Source organism: Chelonia mydas, chromosome 8 (genome assembly GCF_015237465.2).
Source record: "Chelonia mydas isolate rCheMyd1 chromosome 8, rCheMyd1.pri.v2, whole genome shotgun sequence".
In the NCBI taxonomy this organism is placed as follows: domain Eukaryota; kingdom Metazoa; phylum Chordata; order Testudines; family Cheloniidae; genus Chelonia; species Chelonia mydas.
This window is the reverse complement of record NC_057854.1, coordinates 99,795,867-99,821,108: the sequence shown is the minus strand read 5'-3', so window position 1 is coordinate 99,821,108 and position 25,242 is coordinate 99,795,867. Positions and strand designations below refer to the sequence as shown.

Sequence of the window (25,242 nt, the reverse complement as noted above, 5' to 3'; positions counted from 1 at the left end):
AGCTGCGGACAGCGCCCCGCGCGCCCCCGCACCCGGAAGCACTTTCCCTCCCACGTCAGCAGCCGGCGTGTGACAGCCGGTGGCGGTTGGGCGGCCTGGCCTCCCTCCCTGCCCCGCTCCCTAGCCGCTCCCTCGCGGGCCGTGCATGTTCTGTCGCTGCCCGCTGGTGGTAGCGGCTCGCCTCAGCCCTCGCGCTCGCTGCCTCCGAACCGCCGCCGCTCCGCGCCGCCTCCTCCTCCTCATGAAGCCGCTGGTTGTGTTCGTCCTGGGCGGGCCCGGGGCTGGCAAGGGGACCCAGTGCGCCCGCATCGTGGAGGTGAGAAGCGCAGCGGGGAGGGTCTCAGTGTCCGCAAACTCCCCCTCCCCCCTTGCCGCCGCAGCCTCAGAGAGCGAGCGGACTACACCCCCCAGCATGCAACGCGGCGCGGGGCTCTTGGCATCTTCCCCGCGAAGCGGCGCGGGGCATGGCGGGACTGGCAGTCTTGTGGCTCAGCCTGCGCGGGGTTTCGTTTCCACGGCCCTGCGGGGGTGAGCGGGGGCTTGGACATGGGGCCCCAGGGAGGGGGCGGGAGGCGGCCCGTTATAATGTTTTCCCTGCGGTTCGGTTTCTATTTCTAGGCGGTTAGGGAAGTTCTAGCTCTCAGTCTGGGTTAAAGGTGCAAAAGGCTATTTTTGGTGTATTTGAAAAGAAACCCACTTGTTTCTCCAAGTGCACATTGGAGCCCCCACATTTCCCTTCTGGGCACCCAGACTGAAGTCCCAGCCTCTAGGGCCCTAGCTCCTCCAGTGCAAAGCTGGGGAAATGGGCATCTCTGCAAGGGGTGTGTGTGGTAGAGGCACAGACGTACCTACTAGACTCTGGTGTATGTAGGTCATGTTCTGTGTCTGCATGTTATCCACAGGACCATGGGCAGAGTTAAGATTGGGGGTGCGGGTGGTATTGTGCAGGAAGATGTTCACGATTAACAATAATCACAGACCTAGCTAGAGCTGATGGGTGTGCTTGCCAGAGTCCAGGGACCTGTGTGTCCCATTTCCCCTTACCTTTCTGCCAGGGCCTCTTTGGATACATCCACACTGCAATAAAAAACCCTTGGCTCTGAGTCTCAGAGCCCGGGTCAATTGAGGCCTGGTCTACACAAGGAAATTATGTCAATATAACTACATGACTCAAGGATGTGAAAAATCCACACCCCTGAGCGATGCAATTAAACCAACCCCCCTGAGCATAGACAGTGCTAAATCACTGGGAGAATTCTTCTTTTGCCCTAGCTACTGTCTCTCAGGGAGGTGGAGTACCTACTTCAATCAGAGAACCCCTCCCACTGGAGTAGGTGTCTCCACTGAAGCACTACAGTGGTGGAGTTGCAGTTTTTTCAGCGTAGACAAGCCCTGATTTGACTTGCAGGGTTAAAATTGCAGTCTGTAGACATTTGGGTCCAGGCTCTGAGACCCATCTTCCTTGTAGGGTTTCAGAGCCCAGGCTTCAGCCCAAGCCCAAATATCTACACTGCAATTTTTAGTCCCATGAGCCTGAGTCAGCTAATTCAAGCCAGCTGTGGCCATGCTGCAGTCTCTTTTATTGTAGTGTTGGCGTACCTTCTGTGTCCCCTGTTTCTTACTCCTTTCCCCAAGGTATCTTTTGTATTTGTACAGCACCTAACACAACTGTGGTCCCCTCCATGGTCCACTCAATGACTTGACTTAATTACCTCCTACTGTTTGTAGTTCCTGGAAAAACTGTTGGTAACCCTCCCTCATGGAGTGGAACACAATCATACATAAACCATTAATAAATTTAAGAGAATGTCCCTCAAAGATACTGTGGGGGGTTGCAATATCGGGTACAACGGGTTTATTATTCCAGAGGTATATGGTGCTTTCATCATCATCATGTTCCTATTAAGCCTCTGGCATTTAGGGCAGTGATGAAGCTCCTACATTCCTGTCTGTTACTGGCAAGTCTTTCAGTGGTTCCCTAGCTGTGCCCTAATTTTTTCAGCTTGGCTTCCTTCGCCAGGTTGTTTTCAGACAGCCTCATTTTCGCTTGCCTTCAGGTGTCCATCTTATTGCTGCTCTCGTGATAGAATCAGTTTCTATCCGAAGCACATGACCGATCCATCTCCTCCTGGCAATGATGGTGCTCTAGATCTTGGTTTGAGACATGGGGCCCCAGGGAGGGGGGTGGGAGTTGCATACTTTCAACACTACTTTATAGTGCAGAATGCTGGGGAATGAGAAAGTATGACATGTCCAAACTGTCTTCATTCCATACAACCTGCCTCAGAAAAATCCTCCATATCTATTGGTCCAGAACAATCTCAAATCAAATATGGTGCTTTACAGTAGTGTATGCTGTAAATTGTGAAAATCAGATTATATTATAAGCAAAAATAGAAGTGAAACTTTGCTCAGCAGCTGAATGTGATGGAGGTCACAAGTTGTGCAGAGTGAGTCTTTATGTGTGTCCTGTGTTAAATTAATCATTGTCTTTTCTGCCATCAAAGATTTTCAAACTGGCATTAAGAGATTAATTGCATGATTTAATTATAGAATTTCACACAACATTTCTAAATATTTCAAATTCTTTTTAGTTTAACAGTACTTTAAGATGGAAAAGATGTTTAGAAGAGGGGCGGAATAGCTGATGGTTAATAGCTGACAATTCTTTACATACAGAAGCAGACCCCTTTAACAATCAGGATGATGAAATTCTGTTCTGTTGGATAGTTATGGTGTATTTAAGGCTAAATGCCTTCAAATAGAGCCTTTTAGGAGTAGACTTGGATATTTCATGCATGATGAGTGCCATAAATGATGGAGGTTTGTCCACACCCACATGAAAGCAATGACTAAGAACCATAACAATGCTCACATTGCTTAAACTTCAGAAGGAAAAACCGCAAGTCCTGGCACTAGCATTTTTGTTTCTGTTTTCTAGTGATGCGTGGTGGAGAAACTATAATGGTACTCTACTGTTACATTATACCCTAGTTTTCCATACTGTATAACTTCATTATAAAAATTTAGTCCAGACTGAAAACTGGCATTTAAGATTGCATAAAGTGTTGTTGGAGCTGTGTTGGTCCCAGGATATTAGAGAGAGAAAAGGATACTGTCTCTCTAATTTAATATTTAAGCCATAATAGGGTTTTCACCATAAATTATGAACTCTAACTCAAACAGGTTTTTTTTTTTTTTTTTTAAATTAAGTTGTGGGATGTAAGGCTAGTAACTTTCAAAAAGCCTTTTTGTTACTTTGGGTCAAATCCTGCCCTTGGTACACAACAAACAAGCTTCAACCATAGGGAAGTTTTGTAGTGCTGGGGGGAATATAATTGCAAGCCATTAATGCAGCCTCTGGGCTGAAGTAGCTTCTGTGGCTGCTGCCCCATACTTGGTTTGGTATCCTAAAGTAATTGGATAAAGACCACTTGAGGAGGAGGGAGTCAAATGAGTCACTGCTGCTTGAATTATATCCACTACCCGAAAAGTATTACATGTTAACTTTGCTAGTATTAAACCTAGGAAGGGGAAATCCTTAGGAGTAGGCAGAGATGAAAGTAAGCCAGTACGGGCCAGTACAGCATACCGGTAAGAAAGTGGCCACCGGTATGGGCTGGTACATAGCTGACGTTAAAGCATTGCCGCGGCAGCACTTTAAGGGCCGTACCAGCAGGGCTGCTGATGGGCGGGGGTGGAGGGGGCAAAAGGGGCAGCTGCTCTGGGGCCCGGTGATTTAAAAGGGCCCAGGGCTCCCGGCAGCGGCTGGAGCTCTGGGCCCTTTAAATCACTGCCGGAGCCCCAGGTGGTGCAGGCCAGGCAGTGCTGAAGGGCTGGCTAGGGGAGTCGGGCCCCAGCCCTGCCCCTCCCGCCCGGCCGCCCTGCGTACAGGTAAGTCCTTTAAGTTACTTTCACCCATGGAAGTAAGAGACATAACAAAAAGAACTAAGGCTAAGTCTACACTGGCAATTGAATGCCAAAAGACTCCTACCCCCAACAAGCGGGGTTAGCTTTATTGGCAGGAGAGCCTAACTTTTGTCTTTCAGAGGTGTTAAAAAAACACACACACGCACACCCCGAAAGACAAAAGTTTTGCCGATGACATTTCCTTTCCTGGCTTCTGGAAGAGAAAATAAATCTCTTTAGCTCCAGTTCATTTTCTAAATGCTTGCCTTGCATGAGACAAGAGGGAGCACTCCTCTGAGAGCCATAAAGAGATAGCTTCATGAAGACAGGCAGCAACCGGTTGAGTATCATTTCTCAGCAATCTTCTATTTAAAGATTGGAAATCCAGATTCTTAGTTTTAAATCTTGTAAATAAATGTGACAAAGTGTTTCCTTTGGATTTTGATCTCATCAAAGTCAACGAATGGAAGTTTTGCCATTGAGTTACTATAATTTATTATTTGCATTACCAAAGCACCTACGTGCCTCAATCATGGATCAGGACCCCATGGATGTGCTAGGTGCTGTACAAATAGAACAACAAGATGGTCCCTGCTCCAAATAGATTACAATCTAAGTAATAGACGGAAACAGTGAAACGGAGATACAATGAAACAATGAGACAGCATCGTAGGCAGTTGTGTTAGCAGACTTATAAGTTTTCCATAGACATCTCAGTGAAGGAGAGTTAGAAGAAGGATAACGAGGTAGCTTTATGGATGTTTGCAGGGAGCTCCTCCCAAGCATGAGAGGCAGCATGGAAGAAAGCTGGAAGGTGTTTGAAAATTTAACAAATTCTGGAGGAGCAGGCTGTCTGTTATGTAGCTCAACTAATCCATTCTGAAAAGCATTCCAAATTAGAATTTAATGTAATTAGAAACATCCCTATTTAACAAGCTCACTTTAAAATACTTCTGTCTCGCTCTTTCCTGTTCATCTATTTAAAACTATTTTAGTTTGCTGTTGTAAAGAGAATTCCAAAGATTGAGTCAGTGTTTCTTCTTGCATGAAAAGAAAAAATGCTGAGGAAAATTAAATGGTGCTGTAATCCCATGAAACCAAGGGGATTATTTTGTCTTCCTCTTTTCTCCTTAATGTTTAACTTAATGTTAAAAATATCATAATTCTTTAATTGTAGCAAGAAGAGCTACATGTTAATTTTGGGTTCTGGAGAGTAAAACTTCTTGCTTATAAAAAGCTTTACTCTGGTTTATGGCTTCTGCAGGTCATAGTTAATGTGTAGATTTACAATTAAATAAGCATATCTAAATGCACTGCCCATTTGAACAAAAATACAGTAAGGTAATAGAGAATGTAGCTAGAGTTTCTCTTCATGGTCATTTAGGGCAAAATCTTGCATGCTTTATTTTTTTCTCCAGCTGTCTGCAGTTTTTTGGGGATTTAAGTAATTATATCGTTTCTTAAATTGTGATTATAGCAAAACTGCCTTTCCAGGCTTCTGTGGGTAGAGCTGGAAAGCAACTAAATATTTTTAAGCTTGCTTGGTGAGTTGTGTAATACGTCTACTGTATTTATTTAGTAGCCAAGGTTTTAAATCCCAAGATCACAGCCATAAAAGGGAAGTATGCACATTACTATTCTGCCCAGGCTCCTTTGTTGAAATTTGCTGTGGCTATCATTGCAGCCAAGCGGATAACCCTAAACTCTGTTTTGTTTTGGTGTTTTTTCCGGACTAAAACTTAGAGTAAAGATATACATACATACTCTATTTTGTATTCTTAGAATTGTAATTTAATTTTGGTATGTTCCTAGGTTATGTCTCTAATACCTGTTTTATAGAACTAGCTGTGTGTAATCTTGTTAAAGTTTTATGTAATATTAAAAACTTACTTTTAAAAAAGACCTTATGTACGTGACATTTCTGTAGTTAACTGACACTAGTACAACTAAAAAATTCTCCTTTTCTAACTTTTTCCTGCTGAGATTTATCATTCTGAACTCTGAAATCTGTTCTCTGTACAGTATGAGCACATATGTATTTTACTTCTGGTGTCTAAATTCTATGGTGATGGGTACCTTAGAAAAGCATAGGTCTAACACGTGCTTTTCGGTGAGGGTTTATGTTAGAGTATTTTAATGTTTTTAAAATGCCTTAATTGACCACAAAATACAAGAGTGATAGATGTTTAGACTAAATACTGCTATCTGTATGATACGTTTGCATATAGACTCCCTGCTGTATTTCTTTCTATAGAAAGAATACAGTATATTGAGAGATTTCTAATAGCATCAGTCTAGCTGCTTAGCCTGGACTGCCACATCAGCACTAGGGGAAGACACTAGCTTCTCTCATGGATTACCCGTGTCACATCCTGACACTCTCCGTGGAGACTGCCACCTGGCTCAACATATGTGCTCAGTTTCCTGGTTTCAGTGTATGCATATAACTGAAATGCATACAAAACAGGGATTTTTTTCTTTTTTTTGAAAAATAAGAATAAAGAAACCAGGACAACTTCATCAAAACTACCTAATATACATATAGTTCCTACTACTTAGTATGTCACATCCGCAAAGCAATTGGCGAACATTAACTCCTTCTCACAACGCTGTTAGGCATTTGGTTAGTAATGTTATCCCCATTTAGCAAATAGGGAAACTGTGGAGTACAGCTGGATGAAATTTTTTGACCAAAACATTTTTTGGCAAATATGCAGATTGGATCACACCAAAACATTTTGCCAATTCATGTTGATTTTGCCAGATTGTTTTGGTCAACAACAAAAAAAACACCCCTAAGAAAAAATCAAAACATTTTGTTATGACATTTTGTAAATGAAATGTTTCCAGTTTTTTTTATCAGTGGGGTAGCCATGTTAGTCTGGATCCACAAAAACAATGAGGAGTCCAGTGGCACCTTAAAGACTAACAGATTTATTTGGGCATAAGCTTTGGTAGGTAAAAAACACTTCTTCAGATGCATGGAGTGAAAATTACAGACACAAGCATATACCACCGACTTCCTGAAGAAACTACAGTGATTGGTCATCTTCCTAAAAACACCATCCTAGCCACCTTGGACATAGAAGCTCTTTACACCAATATTCCACACAAGGATGGACTACAAGTATCCCTGATGAGGCCACAGCACACCTGGTGGCTGAGCTTTGTAACTTTGTCCTCACCCACAACCATTTCAGATTTGGAGACAACTCAGCTCAGCGGCACTGCTATGGGTACCCGCATGGCCCCACAGTATGCCAACATTTTTATGGCTGACTTAGAACAACGCTTCCTCAGCTCTCATCCCCTAGCACCCCTCCTCTACTTGTGCTACATTGATTATATCTTCATCATATGGACCCACAGGAAGGAGACCCTTGAAGAATTCCACCTGGGTTTCAACAATTTCCATGCCACCATCAACCTCAGCCTGGACCCTCCAAACAAGAGATCCACTTCCTGGACACCACAGTGCAAATAAATGATGGTCCCATAAACACCACCCTATACCGGAAACCTGCTGACCACTATTCTTACCTACATGCCTCCAGCCTCCATCCAGGACACATCACACGATTCATTGTCTACAGCCAAGCCCTAAAATACAACCACATTTTCTCCAATCCCTCAGACAGAGACAAACACCTACCAGATCTTTATTAAGCATTCTTAAAATTACAATACCCACCTGGGGAAGTGAGGAAACAGATTGACAGAGCAAGACAGGTACCCAGAAGTCACCTACTACAGGAGAGGACCAACAAGGAAAATAACAGAACACCACTGGCCATCACATACAGCCCCCAGCTGAAACCTCTCCAGCACATCAACGATCTACAACCTATCCTGGAAAACAATCCCTCACTCTCACAGACCTTGGGAGGCAGGCCAGTCCTCACTTACAGACAGCCCCCCAACCTGAAGCAAATACTCACCAGCAACTACACACCACACCACAGAAACACTAACCCAGGAACCAATCCCTGTAACAAACCCCATTGCCTACTCTGTCTCCATCATAGGACCCAATCACATGAGCCACACCATCGGGGTCTCATTCACCTGCACATCTACTAATGTAATATATGCCAGCAATGCCCTTCTGCCATGTACGTTGGCCAAACCAGACAGTCTCTACGTAAAAGAATAAATGGACACAAATCAGACATCAGGAATGGTAACATACAAAGCCAGTAGGAGAACACTTCAATCTCTCTGGACATTCAATAACCAGATTTAAAAGTAGCCATCCTTCAACAAAAAAACTTCAAAAACAGACTTCAAAGAGAAACTGCAGTGCTACAATTCATTTGCGAACTGAACGCCATTAATTTGGGCTTGAATAGAGACTGTTACTGGCTCATTACAAAAGCAATTTTCCCTCTCTTGGTACTGACACCTCCTCATCAATTATTGGGAGTGGACCACATCCACCCTGATTGAATTGGCCTTGTCATCACTGATTCTCCACTTGTAAGGTAACTCCCTTTTCTTTATGTGCCAGTATAGTTATGCATGTATCTGTAATTTTCACTCCATGCATCTGAAGAAGTGGTTTTTATACCCACGGAAGCTCATGCCCAAATAAACCTGTTAGTCTTTAAGGTGCCACCGGACTCCTCCAATTTTTTATTTGACATAAAGGAAATTTCAAAATTAAAAGTTTTTTATTTTAAAAAGAACTAAAAATGTAAAAAAATGCTCAAATGAAATGAACCATTTTGTTTGGCTCACAGCTATTTTTAGCAGTTTCTTGGAATTGCCAACAGACCAAAAAAATCCATTATTCACACAGCTTTTACAGCTGAGTATAAGTGATTTGTCCAAGGCCACAGATGATGTCAGAGTCAGAGGTAGAAAGCAGGTATTTCTAGCTTCCAGCACTGCTTGGAGCATGCTCCCTTTCTAAATAAAGAACTCTTAGTCTAAACATATAGTAGTCCCATATCTGCAGTAAAGGTAGGTAATTATTTTAAAATACAAACCTGCCTTCAGGCTTACTAAGTAAAGCAGCTGTTCTGACTCCTTTTCATTTGCTAAATTAAAATTTAATCTACTGGCTAAAATTGCCAGTGAATTTCTAAATAGCCATGTATTTTGGGTGGGACTGTAACATGTATCTTTTAGTCTTTTGGTTTACTTTAAACATCTAATTCATTACAAGGGGTAACATTTTCAAAGGTATCTAAGTGACTACGGGCTTGTCTACACTTAAAGCGCTACAGCAGCACAGTGTAGACATGACCTACGCCCATGGGAGGGGTTCTCCCGTTGGGAAAGATAATCCACCCCCGCTGTGAAGCAGGAGCTTCAATCTAGTGCTGTCTACATGGGGATTTAGGTCAGTTTAACTAAGCCACTTGGGGTATGTGGATTTTTCTCACACTTGACCAATGTAGTTAAACCAACTGAAGTTTTTAGTGTTGACCAGGCCTAAGGAGCCTATGTCTCATTTTCAAAACTCACGTAGGCATTTTTGAAAATTTTTAACCAAGGTGCAGCAGTCTGCCAGGCTTCCTGCACATATTGGGTATACTGTGAAATCATGACAGAGGCTGAAAATAGAATGCTTTTTATCCAAACTGACTATTTTTGGCTGTAAATTTGCCTTTTTATTAATAGGATAATGTAATTAATTTTAACAGCTAGGTTAATTTAGGATATGTACTTACTCAAAGGAGTCTTCATCTGCTTAACACTTGTTATACGTATTTCAGAAATATGGGTACACCCACCTTTCTGCAGGCGATCTCCTTCGAGATGAACGAAAAAGACCAGGCTCTCAGTATGGAGAACTAATTGAAAAATATATTAAAGAGGGAGCAATCGTACCAGTTGAGATTACTATCAGCTTGTTGAAGAGGGTAAGAAAAGTGAATGTTGTTGTCTTGATGATTCACCTTTCCAAGCAAACAAGGTAGTGGGTGTAGCCTGAGAAAACATTTCCCTCCCTTTGAAGTCAGCAAGAGGAAGATGATAGGCAATGGGTGCATGTTGTAAACTTGCTTTTCATTAAAATCACATATGGCTATGTTATGGTCCTTACAGAAGGCAAGAGGCAATGCCTTTCATTACATAAAGCACAAAGAGGGCACTTGATACATTTTATTATTTTTATAATGTTTTCTCTGAAGCTTTTAACTGAAACTAATTCAAAACCAAGTACATTCAGGGCACATTGTATTTTGTGAGAGGTCTCTGTCTTCCTGCTGCCCCGGCTCCCCCTGGCATATGGAGATACTTCCAGATGCTGCCTAGTGCAGCGCAGCAGCTGTCTGGGAGCGTGCAGCTGCCTGGGACTGTGCAGCCGCTGCGCTGCACGGGGCAGCGTCCCAGGCATCGTGGCCCAAAGAGGAGAGGCTCTGGCCCCGCCCCTTCATCTTCCTGGCTGCTGGTTCCTTCCCCCCGCCCCGTGTGACCCTTTGGGGCCCTTTCTAATCCTTGCCTCTTTTTTGTCCTATGACTGCAGAGGTGTTAACTGGCCATTTCATCTTGAATGGTCTCTTACAATGTGTTAACTCCTTATGCTAAACAATCTGTTCCACTTTGTGTTCAGCTGTGAAAGTCTGAGTACCTTACTTCATAGAATCATAGAATATCAGGGTTGGAAGGGACCTCAGGAGGTCATCTAGTCCAACCCCCTGCTCAAAGCAGGGCCAATCCCCAATTTTTGCCCCAGATCCCTAAATGGCCCCCTCAAGGATTGAACTCGCAACCCTGGGCTTAGCAGGCCAATGCTCAAACCACTGAGTTATCCCTCCCCTCAATGGTTTTTCCCATACCTGAAGAGCTCTGTGTCAGCACCAAAGCTTTTCTCTTTCACTAACAGACGTTGGTCCAATAAAACTCTCATGTTAAAAGTTTGTAAATCATGTCAACATCTGACCAAAACTTAATAGACAAATATATTATTTTGTGTGTAAGAAGTTATTGAACTGAACTCTGTTATCTATTAGGCTATGGATCAAACAATGGCTGCCAATGTCCAAAAGTACAAATTCTTGATTGATGGATTCCCCAGGAATGAAGACAATCTTCAAGGCTGGAATAAGACTATGGATGGAAAGGCAGACGTGTCTTTTGTTCTGTTTTTCGACTGTGACAATGAGGTATTGAAATATCATTGCTGTGTACTGTTCTCACATGTTGTATGATGAGAGGCAGACAGCGAGAACAGTAAAACCATGTTGGAGGTACTGAATTTTCCAATATTCATGAGCATTAGCAACATAAGGAAGTCCTGGGGCTATGACTACTGAGGATTTTTGGTAGTTCACTTGGCAGCTATAAAACTTCTTGTGTAAAATGGGGTTAATAATCTAACCTCCTTTGTAAATTGGTTTTAGATCTAGGTATTGCTATTCTGAAGAACACAGTAATAGCAAATGTCCAGTTGCGTTAAGAAATTATATTGAACAACAATTCTGAATAACTTAGTTTTTCCTTAAGAACCCTTTGAAATCAAAAGGATTGTATCACATATCTTGTGACAAAGTTCCTCCTCTGTCTTGGTGGATTATTGGTGGATTTGCTCGCCTTGGAGCTTCACGGCAGCCCTCAGTTTGGCCGTTTTCGTGAACCCACAGTCCAGGTCAACTCCTCCTGTGTCTGACCAGGAGTTGGGAGGTTTTGGGGGAGCCCAGGTCCGCCCTCTGCTCCGGGTTCCAGCCCAGGGCCCTGTGGAATGCAGCTGTCTAAAGTGCTTCCTGGAACAGCTGTGTGACAGCTACAACTCCCCGGGCTACTTCCCCATGGCCTCCTCCCAACCCCTTCTTTATTCTCACCATAGGACCTTCCTCCTGGTGTCTGATAGTGCTTGTACTCCTCAGTCCTCCAACAGTATGCGTTCTCACTCTCAGCTCCTAGTACCTCTTGCTCCCAGCTCCTCACACACACACCACAAACTGAAGTGTAACCATTACAGCTAGTCAGAAACTGAAACATTTAAAATGGTAGGTAGATTAACCTTCTGGGGAACTTTTTTTTTTAATTTAAAAAATCTTTTTCATTTTTTTTTTTTTTTTTCAATTTTAAAATTGCGCATGTTCAATTTTGGAAAAAAATCTCATAGTTAAATTGATCAGTCAAACTTGGGAATTCAAAAGATGACCAGCTGAAAAAAACATGATAAAGAACAAACAGGCTAAATTGTTTCATCAGAAATTTCTATCAATCAGATAAATTAGAGGGGGAGAAAAAAAACTAAATGAAAACTTTCATTTTTGAAAAAAAGATAATTTCTTCCCCTCCCCAAAAGTTCTTGATCAAATTTGTCTGACTAGTTCTAGTAATCTACAATAATATCTGAATGGCCTTTTACTTTATTTAAGTTAAATCAGCGATGTATTCCACATGAAAAATTGTTTTAAAAGATCCCTCTCTTGCACCTTGACATATATAAAAAATTTGCTATGTATTATCAAGATTATTCATTTAACATTAGAATATAACCATAACTTTATATGTATTTAGTAACTATTAACCAGTTATACTTTGTGCACTATATATATATATATATATATATATATATTACAGATCAGAGTAATTTAATAAATACAGTGATATTGACTGAGCAAAAATTAAGACGCTTGTCATTCAGAGCTAGTAAGTTAACATTTAGTTTGTGTACCTTAAATATTATAGGCTTGTATTTTCAAAAGAGACTAATGGATTTTTTTTTTTTTTAATATTCGTTTTTAGTGGCTAAACTTGACAGCTAAAGAGTCTGATTTTCAGACAGTGCTGAGCATCTGCTCTCTGAAAGTTTAGGTATTCAATCTTAGTGTCTCAGATTGGGCACCCAATATCATTAGTCACTCTTGAAACTGTAAGCCATCACCTCCCGCCCCTCCTCCCCCCCATTTCCCAAGCCACAATTAAAAAGGCAGGTGAATCAAAAATTGGTTCATAATACTGTCTAGATCTAGCTAATCTTTTGTAAAATATATGCACTGAACTATGTGCGCGCAGGTTCACTCGCCCTCAAGTCGGTTTTCACATTAATGAACTAGGCCTATTGAACAAAGGACAAAGATTTGTTATTGCGTCTTTCTTCAGATATAGAAAGGTAATGGTCACATGCTTTTAAGAGTTCATTCTGTGTTTGTTGGTAGATATGTATTGGCCGCTGCCTTGAAAGAGGAAAGAGCAGTGGTAGGAGTGATGACAACCGAGAGAGTCTAGAAAAGAGGTACTGTACCCAGAAGTTTTCATAGTTATGTTTCTTGTTTTCTTTGTATGATGTGAGACATCTTTTTCTGTCTTACAGACTTCATACATACCTGCAGTCAACTAAGCCCATAATAGACCAATATGAGAAAATGGGAAAAGTCAGGAAAGTGGATGCCTCTAAATCTGTTGATGAAGTAAGTTTCAAGGACAAATGAATTGTTGGGCTTACAATAACATGGTATATATTTTTGGATCCCTTCTTCTGAGATGTAGTGTCAGTGATATCCCTTCTCTCCATCCCTTACATATAGTCTTTGTCTTTTTGGTCTGCCTATGAAATGTCAAATATAATAATTATTTCTTTTTAGTGGTAGGGTTCTTACAAGAGCTCCCCATTTATCACCTTTAATCACCTCCTTTTCCTGCTTCTCAAAAGCTGCCTTCTCACAGGAAGATAGGAGGGCTAGAGAGGGCTCCATGTAGGAAGTCAACTGGAGTTATGATGTGCTTCCTGTTCACCCTGGGGCTGAATGCATTGCATCACAATGCTATTAACCTTTGCGCGTTCAGGACCAAGGAACCAAGCTGTAGTTCTTAACACTGAGACCCAGTGAAACAAGGTATTGTGCAATCCCAGACCAGTCACCAGACTGGATCATAATATAGATTTTTCCATCTACTCTTCCAAGAGAGTTCTGGGGAGCAAGGGTGGATCATGATTCACTTACCTAAAGTTGAAGGATGGTTGAAAGCTGGGTGTGTGTTTGGCTACATCTCTAATTGAAATGGACTATGTCTCGTCAAATTTTGCCCAGAATTTAGAATTTGTAAAAATATATTTTTTATGAAACCTAAAACCAAATAAAATGTGTTAAGAACTGATGTAAATAGCATGTGAAGGAAGACATTTGCAGTGCACACAACCGGAAGTTTTATTGCTTCTACAAAACCCAGGAACTATGCTTCATATACATTAAGCTCTGTCTACTGCCACCTTGACTATTAACTAATTGTTTTTACATATATACAGGTAGAGCACTCCTTTAACAAAATGTTTCCATAAATTGAATTTTTTTCCTCCTCAACTGGGAACCAGTTTTGCTTCAAACAAATATTCCCGTACAATCCAAACACTGCAGTTTTTATACCAGTGCATGGAAATACAAAAACAAAGTAAAATAGAAACTAACTAAAAACGAAAATGAAATTTATTAGTCTCTTTTCATTGTTGAAGCTGAATGAAATGCAAAAACTAAACATTATAAGTAGAAAAAAGTTCTGGTTTTACTAATTATTGGTGTTACTTGGTTTATTGGTTTTACTAATTATTGGTTTATTGGTCATAAAGGTTGGGAAATTGGCCCTCCATTTTGCAATTAGTTCATTATATACAGACCACTGGTAGTCAAGCCACAAGGGTTCACCTATCTGGATCTGCTTGTGACAGGGGCCTGTTTTTTTTAACTGTGTTTTTGTTTAGATTTTTTAAAATGTAGTAATCCCTTTGAAGAGTTTTCTGCTATAGATGGTTTGCTCTCATGCTGCCACACAAAAAGAAAATGTAATAATGTTGATAACCTAAATAAAAATAGATGGAGATGAGAGACTGAATAGGATTTGGTGCCAGATTCCCTCACCTCTATTCTGATATGCACGTCTTTAAAAAAAAAAAAAAAAAAAATGAACTACGTCTTGTACATTTTAAAAAATACTGATTTACCATCAATACCTATATGTGGTCGTCTAACTGAAAATGGCTCAATATTTAATGTTCCATAATTTTAATTAAATGTTTCTCTTTCAGGTTTTTGGCAAGGTTGTGAACATTTTTGACAAAGAAGGCTAGTTCCGTTCTTGAAAGTTCTCTTGAAATTGTGCTTGAATCTTGCTTTAATAGCTGCTACTAAATTCAACACTTTTGTAATCGTTTTAAAGGTTTTTTTAAATGTTTCTTGTGTTCACAGATAGTTGGAAAAGCAATTAATTGAAAATTAAATTGTTTTTAAATAGGAATGGATTCATTTATTGTGGCTATAGTATACAATAAATTTCAGGATTCTTTTCTAACTTAGTTCAGTTACTTACAAAATAAAGATAGTAGTCAAAATCAATCTGGAGAGACTATCAATCCTTTTACAATTTGTGCCATTCATGGGCAGCCTTTCTTATCCCTTATTGCCATAAATCTGTTTTTAAGAGTCCATAAATAGCAATGCTCAGTGGCAGAGCCTACATATCTTTTTTTTTTTTTTTTTTTTTTTTAAAAAAAACTCTCAGCCTGTTTTTGGACCAAACTTAGGAAACTTTTTCCAAGTAAAATTTTATGCAATTGATAGTCCTTTTATCCCACAGCTAAATTCTGTAAGCAGAACTGTAAAATTAGCATGTGCATTTGTTTTAGAACTTTTCGTCTAACTAATTTAATACAGTGTGAAGCTGTTAAGCAATAGATGTACAAAGTGCTTTGGTAAAGTGGTACTCTCTTAGAACTCTGGGTGCATAGCATGTGTTGTAATTTATTGAGTACTTAGAGAAAATGTACCCCCTTTGCGTAGTCCTCCTGTGCAAGGGGTTAAGAATAGAATTGCAGAGTTAGTTTAGTGTCTAAGCACTCACTTTGTGATGGTAATTATGCTCTTAAGTACAATGAAGTCATTAGACAGTGACAAACCTCCAAGCAGATGAGTAGTAAAACTATTCTTTTAACAGTTCTGTTTTTGTAACAAATGAAAGGGCATTTCTGTATTATTGATTATTGTATTGTTGAATACTTTAAGGTTTGTTATATAGGGAAAGAGATTTTTATGGTTAAACTTGTAGTTTCCCTAAAATTGTATAATTTTAATAGTTTGTTTTAAAAAGTTTTTTTAATTATTGCACTTCGTTTGACCAGTTTGAATTTTTTTAAATGTTTCATTCCCTTAAACAAATTAGTTCATGCTTTATGGCATTATCTTGCATTAGTGCAGTGCAGTTGTCAGCAGTAATAGTTGGAATTAACAAGTGACTGGTTGAAACAAGCCATCCTGTATTTAAGTACTGTGCAGCTGTGATATAATTATGACTTTCTTTTGTTAAATACCATTTTTTCCACAAGCTTTAATGCTCCTAGACCTATAAGGGTCCAATCCTGCATTCCTCAAGTCCCAGAACTTTCATTAAAGGACATCCAGAAACCTGAGGATGAGTATTTTAACTTTTTTTTTTTTTTTTTTGGCGTTATCCATTAAGGTTATTTTTGCTACATCAGCTGCTGCTATAATTAGATGTGATACTCTAACAGATGTTGTGATGTATAGGGGAAAATGGTCTTGAATTTTTGGGCTTCAGCTCGTCTTTAAATCCTACTTGGGGAAGTCACAAGTGAGTTAATAATAGTTTTGATTTAATTACAACTACTTTAGTCCTGATCCTGCATTCGGATCTGCTCAGGCCAACTCTTGCATGAAACTCTGTTTACTTTACTGAGGCTTATAAGACTGCAAGTTCAGAGTTTTCAATATGCAATGGAACATAGTCACTGCTAAAAGAGATTTTTTTCCCAACACATTGGATGTTTAAAGTCAGACTATTGAGCACAAATAATATAAAGCTTAGTAACACAGAAAATATGGACCATGCCTTGTTCCTGAGAATTTGGAAGATTTTCACAAAATCCTTTAAATGCTTTCACCTGATTAATTCCTCCCCTTTTCAAAACTACTGAAACTGTTTTCCATGTCTAAATGTGCTGACCTAAGACAGGATGAAATGGAACTACAGTTCTGATATAAAAGCTGAAATCAAGACTCAAACACTTTTGTAGGCAGATTGAAGAAATCTGTCTGAAGATGCAAATATTTATTTTGGTGGTGTTCTAATAATACTGGCTTTTAAGAGTTCTGATAAGAATAGATACTGTTTCCTCTCATCATATACCTTACTATGTATTTAAGAGCTGAAGCCAAATAAGTAACAGTTACTTAGGAATAAGTTTTAAAAAACACTGTTTTAAAAACAAAAAATGTTGGCAATATTGAATTTGGAGTAAATTGTGCATTGTCTGTACAATTTGAGTAATCTTGTCCTTCTGTTTATTGAAGATGCCATTAATGTGGCACTTGGTTTTATTCAAGATGAGACATAATTAAAATTAAATTCAATAAAAAAAATAGAAAGTAATATATCAATGTGTCTTTTCCATGTAGCGGCATTCTGTATAAAGAATTTGAGTAGTTCCTCCAATACATTTTGCTGTGTGGCTTCATCCAAGTTCCTGGCTTACATTTATGATCTGCCATGAAAAATGACAAATTAAGGATATATTCCTATATAACACACAGGTTCCAAGGTCAGAAAATGAGGCCCCAGAGACCCTACTCAACCCAGGTTAAGATTGGGGAGCATATAGTATTTGAAAATATGGCTTTTCTCCTTCTCTCTGGTATGTATATAATGTTATCTGATCATGCAGTGATAATTCATCTGATCCGTCTGTAAAAGAAAAAGGACCCATCAGTGTTGGCACGTGGATCAGAAAAGCTGTTTCTGGTCTACAACTGCTATAAAAGGGCTCGTATTTCTTTCCCTTCTCCCCCCCCCCCGCCCACAGCTTTATTCAGCCATCAGCTGCTCTCTTTGGTGCCAAGGTACTGCAAGCTCCTGTAGCATCTCTGTGCTCTCAAGAAACTTTTCACCATTGAACAGGTATGGATGTCCTTTCACTGTCTGAGTTCCCCCATAATTCTTTTCAATGGCACTTGGTCTTCTCAAAGTGTGTCGGCCCCGTGCGCAGCCTGTTGAGTCTTAGATGCCTCATAAATCTGACTTCCTCAATAGAACACCATTATTGGCTGTAGATGAGACACTTGTGATTCATTTTTCCACTTAAGAGTTGTATTTTTCTCCTTAGAGCTTTAAAGGCACTATTTCAGATGCAGCAAGGTTGAACTTGCTTTTAGGTTTAGTCCCCGACCCTACTCCAGTGGACACGAATGGTAAAACCTCATTGATGTCAGTGGGAGTAAGATTGGTTCGTTGGGCCCCGAACTTTTTCCCCCCTCAAATGGGATCTGCTTGGAGGTCTTAATTTTTGATGTCAGGAACTGCTATAGCTCTGGTTTAGGTGTTCAACTGCTGAAACCCCTTCTTGAGTTGAGATTCAGTGCCAAAAGTTGCCAGCTTTAAAGTGAAAAAATATTTCATCATAGAATAATGTATACAGATAGTTAGTTGGTTATTGGTTACTTTACCGCATATTCCCAACGGGAGTGTTTGTCATGAACCTAAAAAGAGTTCATGAGTGTAACACTGAGTTACTCTGCAATGTACTCTGATTTATGCTGCTGTGTAAACTTGTTTACAGCTAACCAGGAGGAACTGAGTTGAGTGAGGAGAGTTTTTAATTATTTGCATGGAAAACCTTAGCTCAAACTGCAGCAGTCATCCATGATTATTTTATTCAGCTGGAAAGGTGACATTTTAGGAAACTAGATTTCTACTTCAGACGTGACTTGAAGTCCTTGCTGAAATGAATTTTATACCAGTGCTGTCTCATATGATACCAAGAGGTTCAAAAGGACTGCCTGTAACAGAGTTGGCAGTCTGCGCTCAGAGGAAGCCAGTACCTGGTCCCTCACCTAGACGAGGTCTTTTCTCCAGAACACAGATTTATAGTGCTTTAGCACTTAGGGGCCAACCAGGTTGGGGCCATATTGTGCTAGGTGCTGTACAAACACACAGTAAATCACAGTCCCTGCCCCTAAGAGTTTATATCCTGAAACAAAAGATATAACAGGTAGATATGATAACCAGGCAAGTAAGAGTGAAGGGTACAGGAGACAGAGCAACAAAAATAAGAGAATGTGTACATTCTCTTAGCCAATCAGTGACTGTAGATTACACTAACCAAGCAGCTATGGGGATTCACTCAGTTTCCATGCAGTACTTTGTATATCAGTTTTAACAGGGCTCAGGACTTCACTTGCGTCTGCCTGATGTCCCCCAACACTTAACCTTCACAATTTACAATTCTTTGGTGGTGGGAAGGATATACCTGGGGAAAGAGGAAAGGAGAGGTATTCAATTAATTCTAGTACTGTCCATCAGTCTCTTCAGAGCACACTCCCTTTCACTGACACAAGTGAGGGAGATCTATTGTCCCATATCAAGCTGTTAACTAAATACCAATATAATAAACTTGATACTTTGAATTATATAATATAGTCTGTTTATAAATGAGTTACTCTGTGTTTTCTCCAGTGCAAATGAGATCAGAAATGCTCCTGTGAGCCTGTTGCAGCTTCAAATTGGCACATAGCAGACATTGCTTGGGTGTCGTCCATGTTCCTTGTACGTTTAGCAAACCACAATCTATTGTACTTGGACTAAAGTGAATGAGAGCGAGAGAACCAAAAGGCAGCTCAAGATCTGTGCATTAAAACGGAAAGCCTCCTAGAGCCATAAATCCTACATCATAAATAGGATTTAAGCCTTCCTGGAAGCTTAGTTTTCAGATGTTTACCTGTTAGTCTAAAGGCAAATAGACAGTGTCTGTCATATCTTTTCCGGTATATACTGTGCCAGAGAACCTTCTAAATGAAGCATCAGAAGGCACACAATTCACTGGGTGTCTTCACTCATCATCCAAGTCCCTTTGGATTCCAACAAGCTGCCATGGCAAATTCAACTTCGGGCTGAGGCCGTAGTACCTGGACTGAATGAGATAAAGACAGACAGAGGCACTCCTGATGAAGGAATAGCTCCTGTGGATTTATTAACCAGGAGTAGCAATTCCAGCCCATTTTGTAATTAGGTTTATTATTGTAGTTATTGGCAATAGCAGAATTTTTCTCTTTCCCTTGGACACATGATAGAGGGATGTGCTCAAAAGTTTGCTTTTGTCTGAAACCTTCTTTACACACAATTAACCATTTAACCCTAAAGCAAATACTGATTTGGGCTGCTCATACCGTACAAACTCCTGTGTGTGTAGTTTTGTTTTTTATAATAGCTACTGAAGGAAGACAGCTCTTGGAAAATAAGGTGGAGCCAGCACAAATGATTTGTGCCCTTATCTTGAGTGGCTATTTTGAAGAATGAAAGTGTTTGCTCTTTTTCAGAAAATGGAAAAGACAGGGGGTTTCTCTGCAAGTAGCAAAGGAAATGTGACACTCAAATAGTGTGTCAAAAAAAAAATCTTCCGCTGAATGGTTCAATGAAGTCCACTTAATCCATGAGTATGAAAAAGCAGCATGACAGTATACCGCTAAGTCCCTTGGGCTTGACGCTACAATCTGTGTTAGACTCCATAAGCGGTGGCTTCAGCCATCTCCTTGTGCTGGGAACCATGGCCGATCTCAGATGTGAAGCTGTATCTGTCTAAGGCCTTGGCTACACTGAAAAGGTTTGCCAATATAGTTATACTGACCAGCTTTCCCAGAGTAGATGCAGTTTATACTGGCAAAAAAGTCCTTTTGCTAGTATAGCTTCTGCGTGTTTCCCCAAGCAAAATAAGCTATATTGGAAAAAGGACTTTTTTTGCCATTATAATTCGAGATTACACATTAGCCATGTTGGCAAATAACCACATCCATAAAAGCCATAGCTATGCCGGCAAACCTGAATGTATAGCAGACCTCAGAGTCCCTCAGGGAACACATGAGTACTGCAGGAAGGGGGTACTGGTGGTTCATTAGGCGATGATCTGCTTGTCTTATTCAATGCAGAATCAATACCTCAAATTGGTAGGAGGGATCCTGCAGGCATGGTCTTCTAGAGACACAGTTGAGGTCATGACCACTCCTGAAATAGCACGTAATATTTATCTCACACTCATACAGGTGCCAATGCTGAGGCCCGTTCTCATTTCCAACACAGGTAATTACATCCTTCCAACCTAAATTTCCTCTCTAATTTCATTTAGATATGATTGTATTCTACGATGCCTTCCTAAGGTATGGTGTATTGATTCCATACACAGTTAAACAGTTGCAGTCTTCCTCGCTTTACGTAAAGAGACTCCCTAGTAGTGGCATGATACTTATTTTCATCACAAATTTAAGCAGTCATTGCTTGTAAAGTGATTTGGAAGTTAAATCCATGGCACATATTTACAATTTTTGGTAGAATGCTACATTATTTCAGGCCTAGTCCCTCTTCTGGCCATTCATTGTAGTCAGTGTTAAAGTTCTACTAGGCTTTCATTTAGATTGTAGGCTGTTTTGGGCTCAGATTGTCTTTCTCCTGTGTGCAGCTCTGAGCACAGTCATTGCTGTTTAAATAATAGTAACAAAAAGTCTCAAAACTCTTTCTGTGCTAATCTAGCCTATATCTGGAATAACTCTGTTGAATTCTGTCAAGTCCGTGTTCTATGAAGTGAAATTTATATCTGTGTGGAGAACCAAGTGAAGCCCTCTGTATTACATAAGATTCTAAAATAAGATTTGAAGAGATATCTAAGACTTGTGTTGGCACTTTGCATGGGGTGAATTTCACTCTGGTTGAAGAAGTTGAGATAGTTAAGTCCAAAGCTGCTTCAGAAGAGGGATCTCACAAAACTCAATGGCTGGACAACCAAGTGGCAGACTAAATTAAATGTTGAGAAGTGCCAAGCAATGAACACTGGAAAACGTAATCCCAGATATACATACAAAATGTTGGGGTCTAAATTATGTTACCACTCAAGAAAGATCTTGGAGTCATCATGGAGAGTTCTCTGAAAACATCTCAATGAGCAGCAGCAGTCAAACGAGCCAACAATGTTAGGAACCAGTAGGAAAGGGATAGCTAATAAGATTGAAAATATCATAATACTACTGTCTAAATCTGAAACACCCACACCTTGAATACTGTGTGCGGTTCTGGTTGCCCCATCTCAAAAAAGATGTACTAAAATTGGAAACGGTACAGAGAAGGGCAACAAAAATGATTAAGGGTTATGGAACAGCTTCCCCATGAGGCGAGATTAAAAAGATGGACTGTTCATCTTGGAAAAGAAATGACTAAGGTGGGATATGCAAGAGGTCTATAAAATCATGACTGGTGTGGAGAAAGTGAATAAGGAAGTGCTATTTGCCTCTTCACATAACACAAGAACAAGGGGTCACCCAATAAAGTTAATAGCTGGTTAAAAAACCTAAGGAAGTACTTCAAGCAATACACAGTCAACCTGTGGAACATGTTGGCAGGGGATGTTGTGAAGGCCAAAAGTATAACTGGGTTCAAAAAAGAATTAGATACATTCATGGAGGATAGGTCCATCAATGGGCTATTAGCCAAGATGGTCTGGGTTGCAATTTCGTGCTCTGGGTGTCCATAAACCTCCAACTGCCAGAAGCTGGGACTGGACAAGGGATGGATCACTCATTAATTGCCCGGTCCTGTTCATTCCCTCAGAAGGATCTGGCACTGGCCACTGTTGGAAGACAGGACACTGGGCTAGATGGACCATTGGTCTGACCCAGTCTGGCTGATCTAATGAGTCACTGCCAAAGCTGGGATGAGACACTTGTTTGCTCCTGATTTTCTACACCATGCTCAGATCACACCTTTCAATCACAGGAGCACATAAAGCATAGCTCAGTTGGGCATGCATTAGCCTGAAGATATAAAGATCTCTGGTTCAATGCTGGGCTTTGGTAGCTCCCAAACCACCTTTAGGTCACACTAGATGATCTTGTGGTCCCTTCTGGCCTTAAACTGTATGCTAAAACTGGAATAAACAGAAGCCTTAATTGTGTTATGCTGGTCTAACCAAGCAGAATTTGTATTTTGCAGTATTCTTCATATAGCAGTTTTCCTGCACTGTTTGTTTTTTGTTCACCTCTGGTTCCCCCACCCCATATTTTTCTCTGTTGGATAAGTCCCTTTTGTTTAAGCAAAACAAGCAACTTTTATAGAAGCTAGACCAAAATTTACGACCTGGGATTCTTGATGTTAGGCACCTAAACCAAAGGAGCCTGGTTTTCAGAGGCATTGAGCATTTACAGCTCCCTGGGGTGTCCTCTGAATCTGTGAGTGCTGGGAAATCCCTGAGAATCAGACCATTACATTTGCAGGTGCCTACATTTACTTTGTAAACTGCTGCTTTCATGCTGTACATTCACCCACTTTTCTACAGGACATCTTTCCCACTCCATGTACTGCTGTAGCATTTCCTTATTTATGATTAGGAGGACAGAAGGTGGTCCTCCTTTAGCCTCATTGGGTTGCACTCAGTGGATCATGTGGAGAGGTTTACCAGGTTACCACTTGGCCAACATCCTTCCCAAAGACCAAGCCACCTTACTTCTTTAGGATGGCTACACGTCTCTAATACTGGCATTAGAATCCCATGAACTCCCACCTGTTCTCTGGCCATCATTCTAGTTTGCTTTCCTTATACTAGGTTGGAATTTTCCATTGAAATGGCTTTGCAACAACAACAACAACAAAAAACGGGTTTTCAGCTCAAGGTAAAATTTTGATTTTTTTCATTGAAATCAGCTGACTGCCCCACACCGAAAAAGTTCTGTTTGGAAATGCTGCCGTGGTGCATCATGAGAGATGTCGTGCCGGTGCCTCATATTTCCCCAGTCTCCTCATAGAACAGGCTGGACTACACCTTCCATGATACGCCATGACCAGGGTCTCCCATGATGCACCACCCTCACCCAAAGGGGGACAACCAAACGAAGGAGGCCAGACCATAGGAGACAATGAGACCATCAGGCACTGTGGGAGCATTTTCAAATAAAAACTTCTTGAATTTTGGCTGAAATGTTTTGACATTTGAATTTCTGTTGAAGAAAGCAACAATTTCCCTGCAAGACAGAGAGACGCTCCCCCCCCCCCCCCCCCCCCGCCCCTGTTTTCACCTAAATTTTCCATGGTAAGAAAGAAACCAATTTTGACTAACTCCCCATAATGCTGATGTCAGGGCTTCAAATGTTCTTCAGCAAGAAGGCCACCCATCTTGCCTATAGTATGTGACTTGTAAAAGGTCCATGAATCTGGGATGCTGCTTTTGCCAGGGGTAGGAGGCAGCTCCCAGCAATAAACATCCCACAAAATTATGTATGTTCTTCAAGAAATGTACCAGGACTGTCTGCTAATTGCAAAAATACATAATGGATGCCTACAGCATCTGTTATATATTCTAGCACAAAGTTTCATCCATAAGTAAACTCTGAACAAACAGTAAGATTATTTTTCAGAGTAGCAGCCATGTTAGTCTGTATCCGCAAAAAGAACAGGAGGACTTGTGGCACCTTAGATACTAACAAATTTTTTAGAGCATAAGCTTTCGTGGGCTACCGCCCACTTCCTCGGATGCATAAAATGGAACATATAGTAAGAAGATATATATATATATATATACAGAGAAGGTGGAAGTTGCCATACAAACTGTAAGAGGCTAATTAATTAAGATGAGCTATTATCAGCAGGAGAAAAAAACTTAAAGTAAGATTATGTAATTTTAAGTGTTCCAATGTGTCTGTCACCCATGCACCCTACAGTTTAATTTTATTTTAAAAATACACATATATTTGACTTGCAGTGGGGGAGAGAGTTGTTTATCGTGCTAGCTTGTGGAAATCCACTACCTGGAGAAGTCTTGACCTAAAAGCTTTGCTAGATTTTTAGCTGCGTTCCTCTGGAAGCAAGGACCATATGGTCTCTGAAGGGATCAGTTATCTCATTGCAATTGTTCAAATTCACCACCAGAGGGGGTGCTGGGTTCATAAAGAAGGGACACTGGAGGTGGTAATGTGTAATTCATAGTGCACGCTAAAAATGTGTGTAACACTATGTCCTGGGATATAAGAGGTGTATGATTTTTGTGTTCGAGCACATGCGAAAATATTTGTACCCAATAAACAGGACCGACAAGTGATGTATTTTCAATGCTGAGAGAAATCTGCTGTATTTAAAATGGCAATAGTTAGTATTTGAATGTATTTTTGTCAATTTATTACTTTTAATAGCAGTGATTAATGAAAGCCAATTTCTTTCTAGAGGGCCACTACCACCATGATGCAGCTTCTGTTGTATATCTGCTAGCCACCTGGCCTTGATTAATAAACTAGGGTGAAATCTGCCCTTTGGTGAAGGACACCCCACAAAATCTTCCTGCATTGTGCAAATGCCATGATAAGGCTGCATGGAACAACAGGGTCAATGAAGCCGATGGGGCCTGGG

The 25,242-nt window shown here is 40.5% G+C and overlaps 1 protein-coding gene across 2 annotated transcripts; it reads left to right on the top strand.

Annotated features, from left to right (window-relative positions):
• The first annotated feature begins 11 nt into the window (after window positions 1-11).
• CMPK1 (cytidine/uridine monophosphate kinase 1) lies at window positions 12-15,340 on the top strand. Of its 2 annotated transcripts, XM_037906981.2 has the most exons (7): window positions 12-316; window positions 9,630-9,776; window positions 10,869-11,021; window positions 13,026-13,102; window positions 13,181-13,277; window positions 13,520-13,703; window positions 14,888-15,340. In XM_037906981.2, the coding sequence occupies exons 1-6, from the start codon at window positions 146-148 to the stop codon at window positions 13,679-13,681; spliced, it is 807 nt and encodes a 268-aa protein (XP_037762909.1). In that variant the 5' UTR covers window positions 12-145; the 3' UTR covers window positions 13,682-13,703; window positions 14,888-15,340. The 2 variants fall into 2 exon arrangements, with proteins under 2 accessions (XP_037762909.1, XP_037762910.1); XM_037906982.2 differs by lacking the exon at window positions 13,520-13,703.
• The last annotated feature ends 9,902 nt before the right edge of the window (window positions 15,341-25,242 follow it).

Coding starts and splice junctions, on each gene's coding strand:
- CMPK1 (XM_037906981.2), top strand. CDS start 146: ATGTTCTGTCGCTGCCCGCTGGTGGTAGCGGCTCGCCTCAGCCCTCGC. Junction 9,777..10,868: donor CTATCAGCTTGTTGAAGAGG/GTAAGAAAAGTG, acceptor GTTATCTATTAG/GCTATGGATCAAACAATGGC. Junction 11,022..13,025: donor TTTTCGACTGTGACAATGAG/GTATTGAAATAT, acceptor GTTTGTTGGTAG/ATATGTATTGGCCGCTGCCT.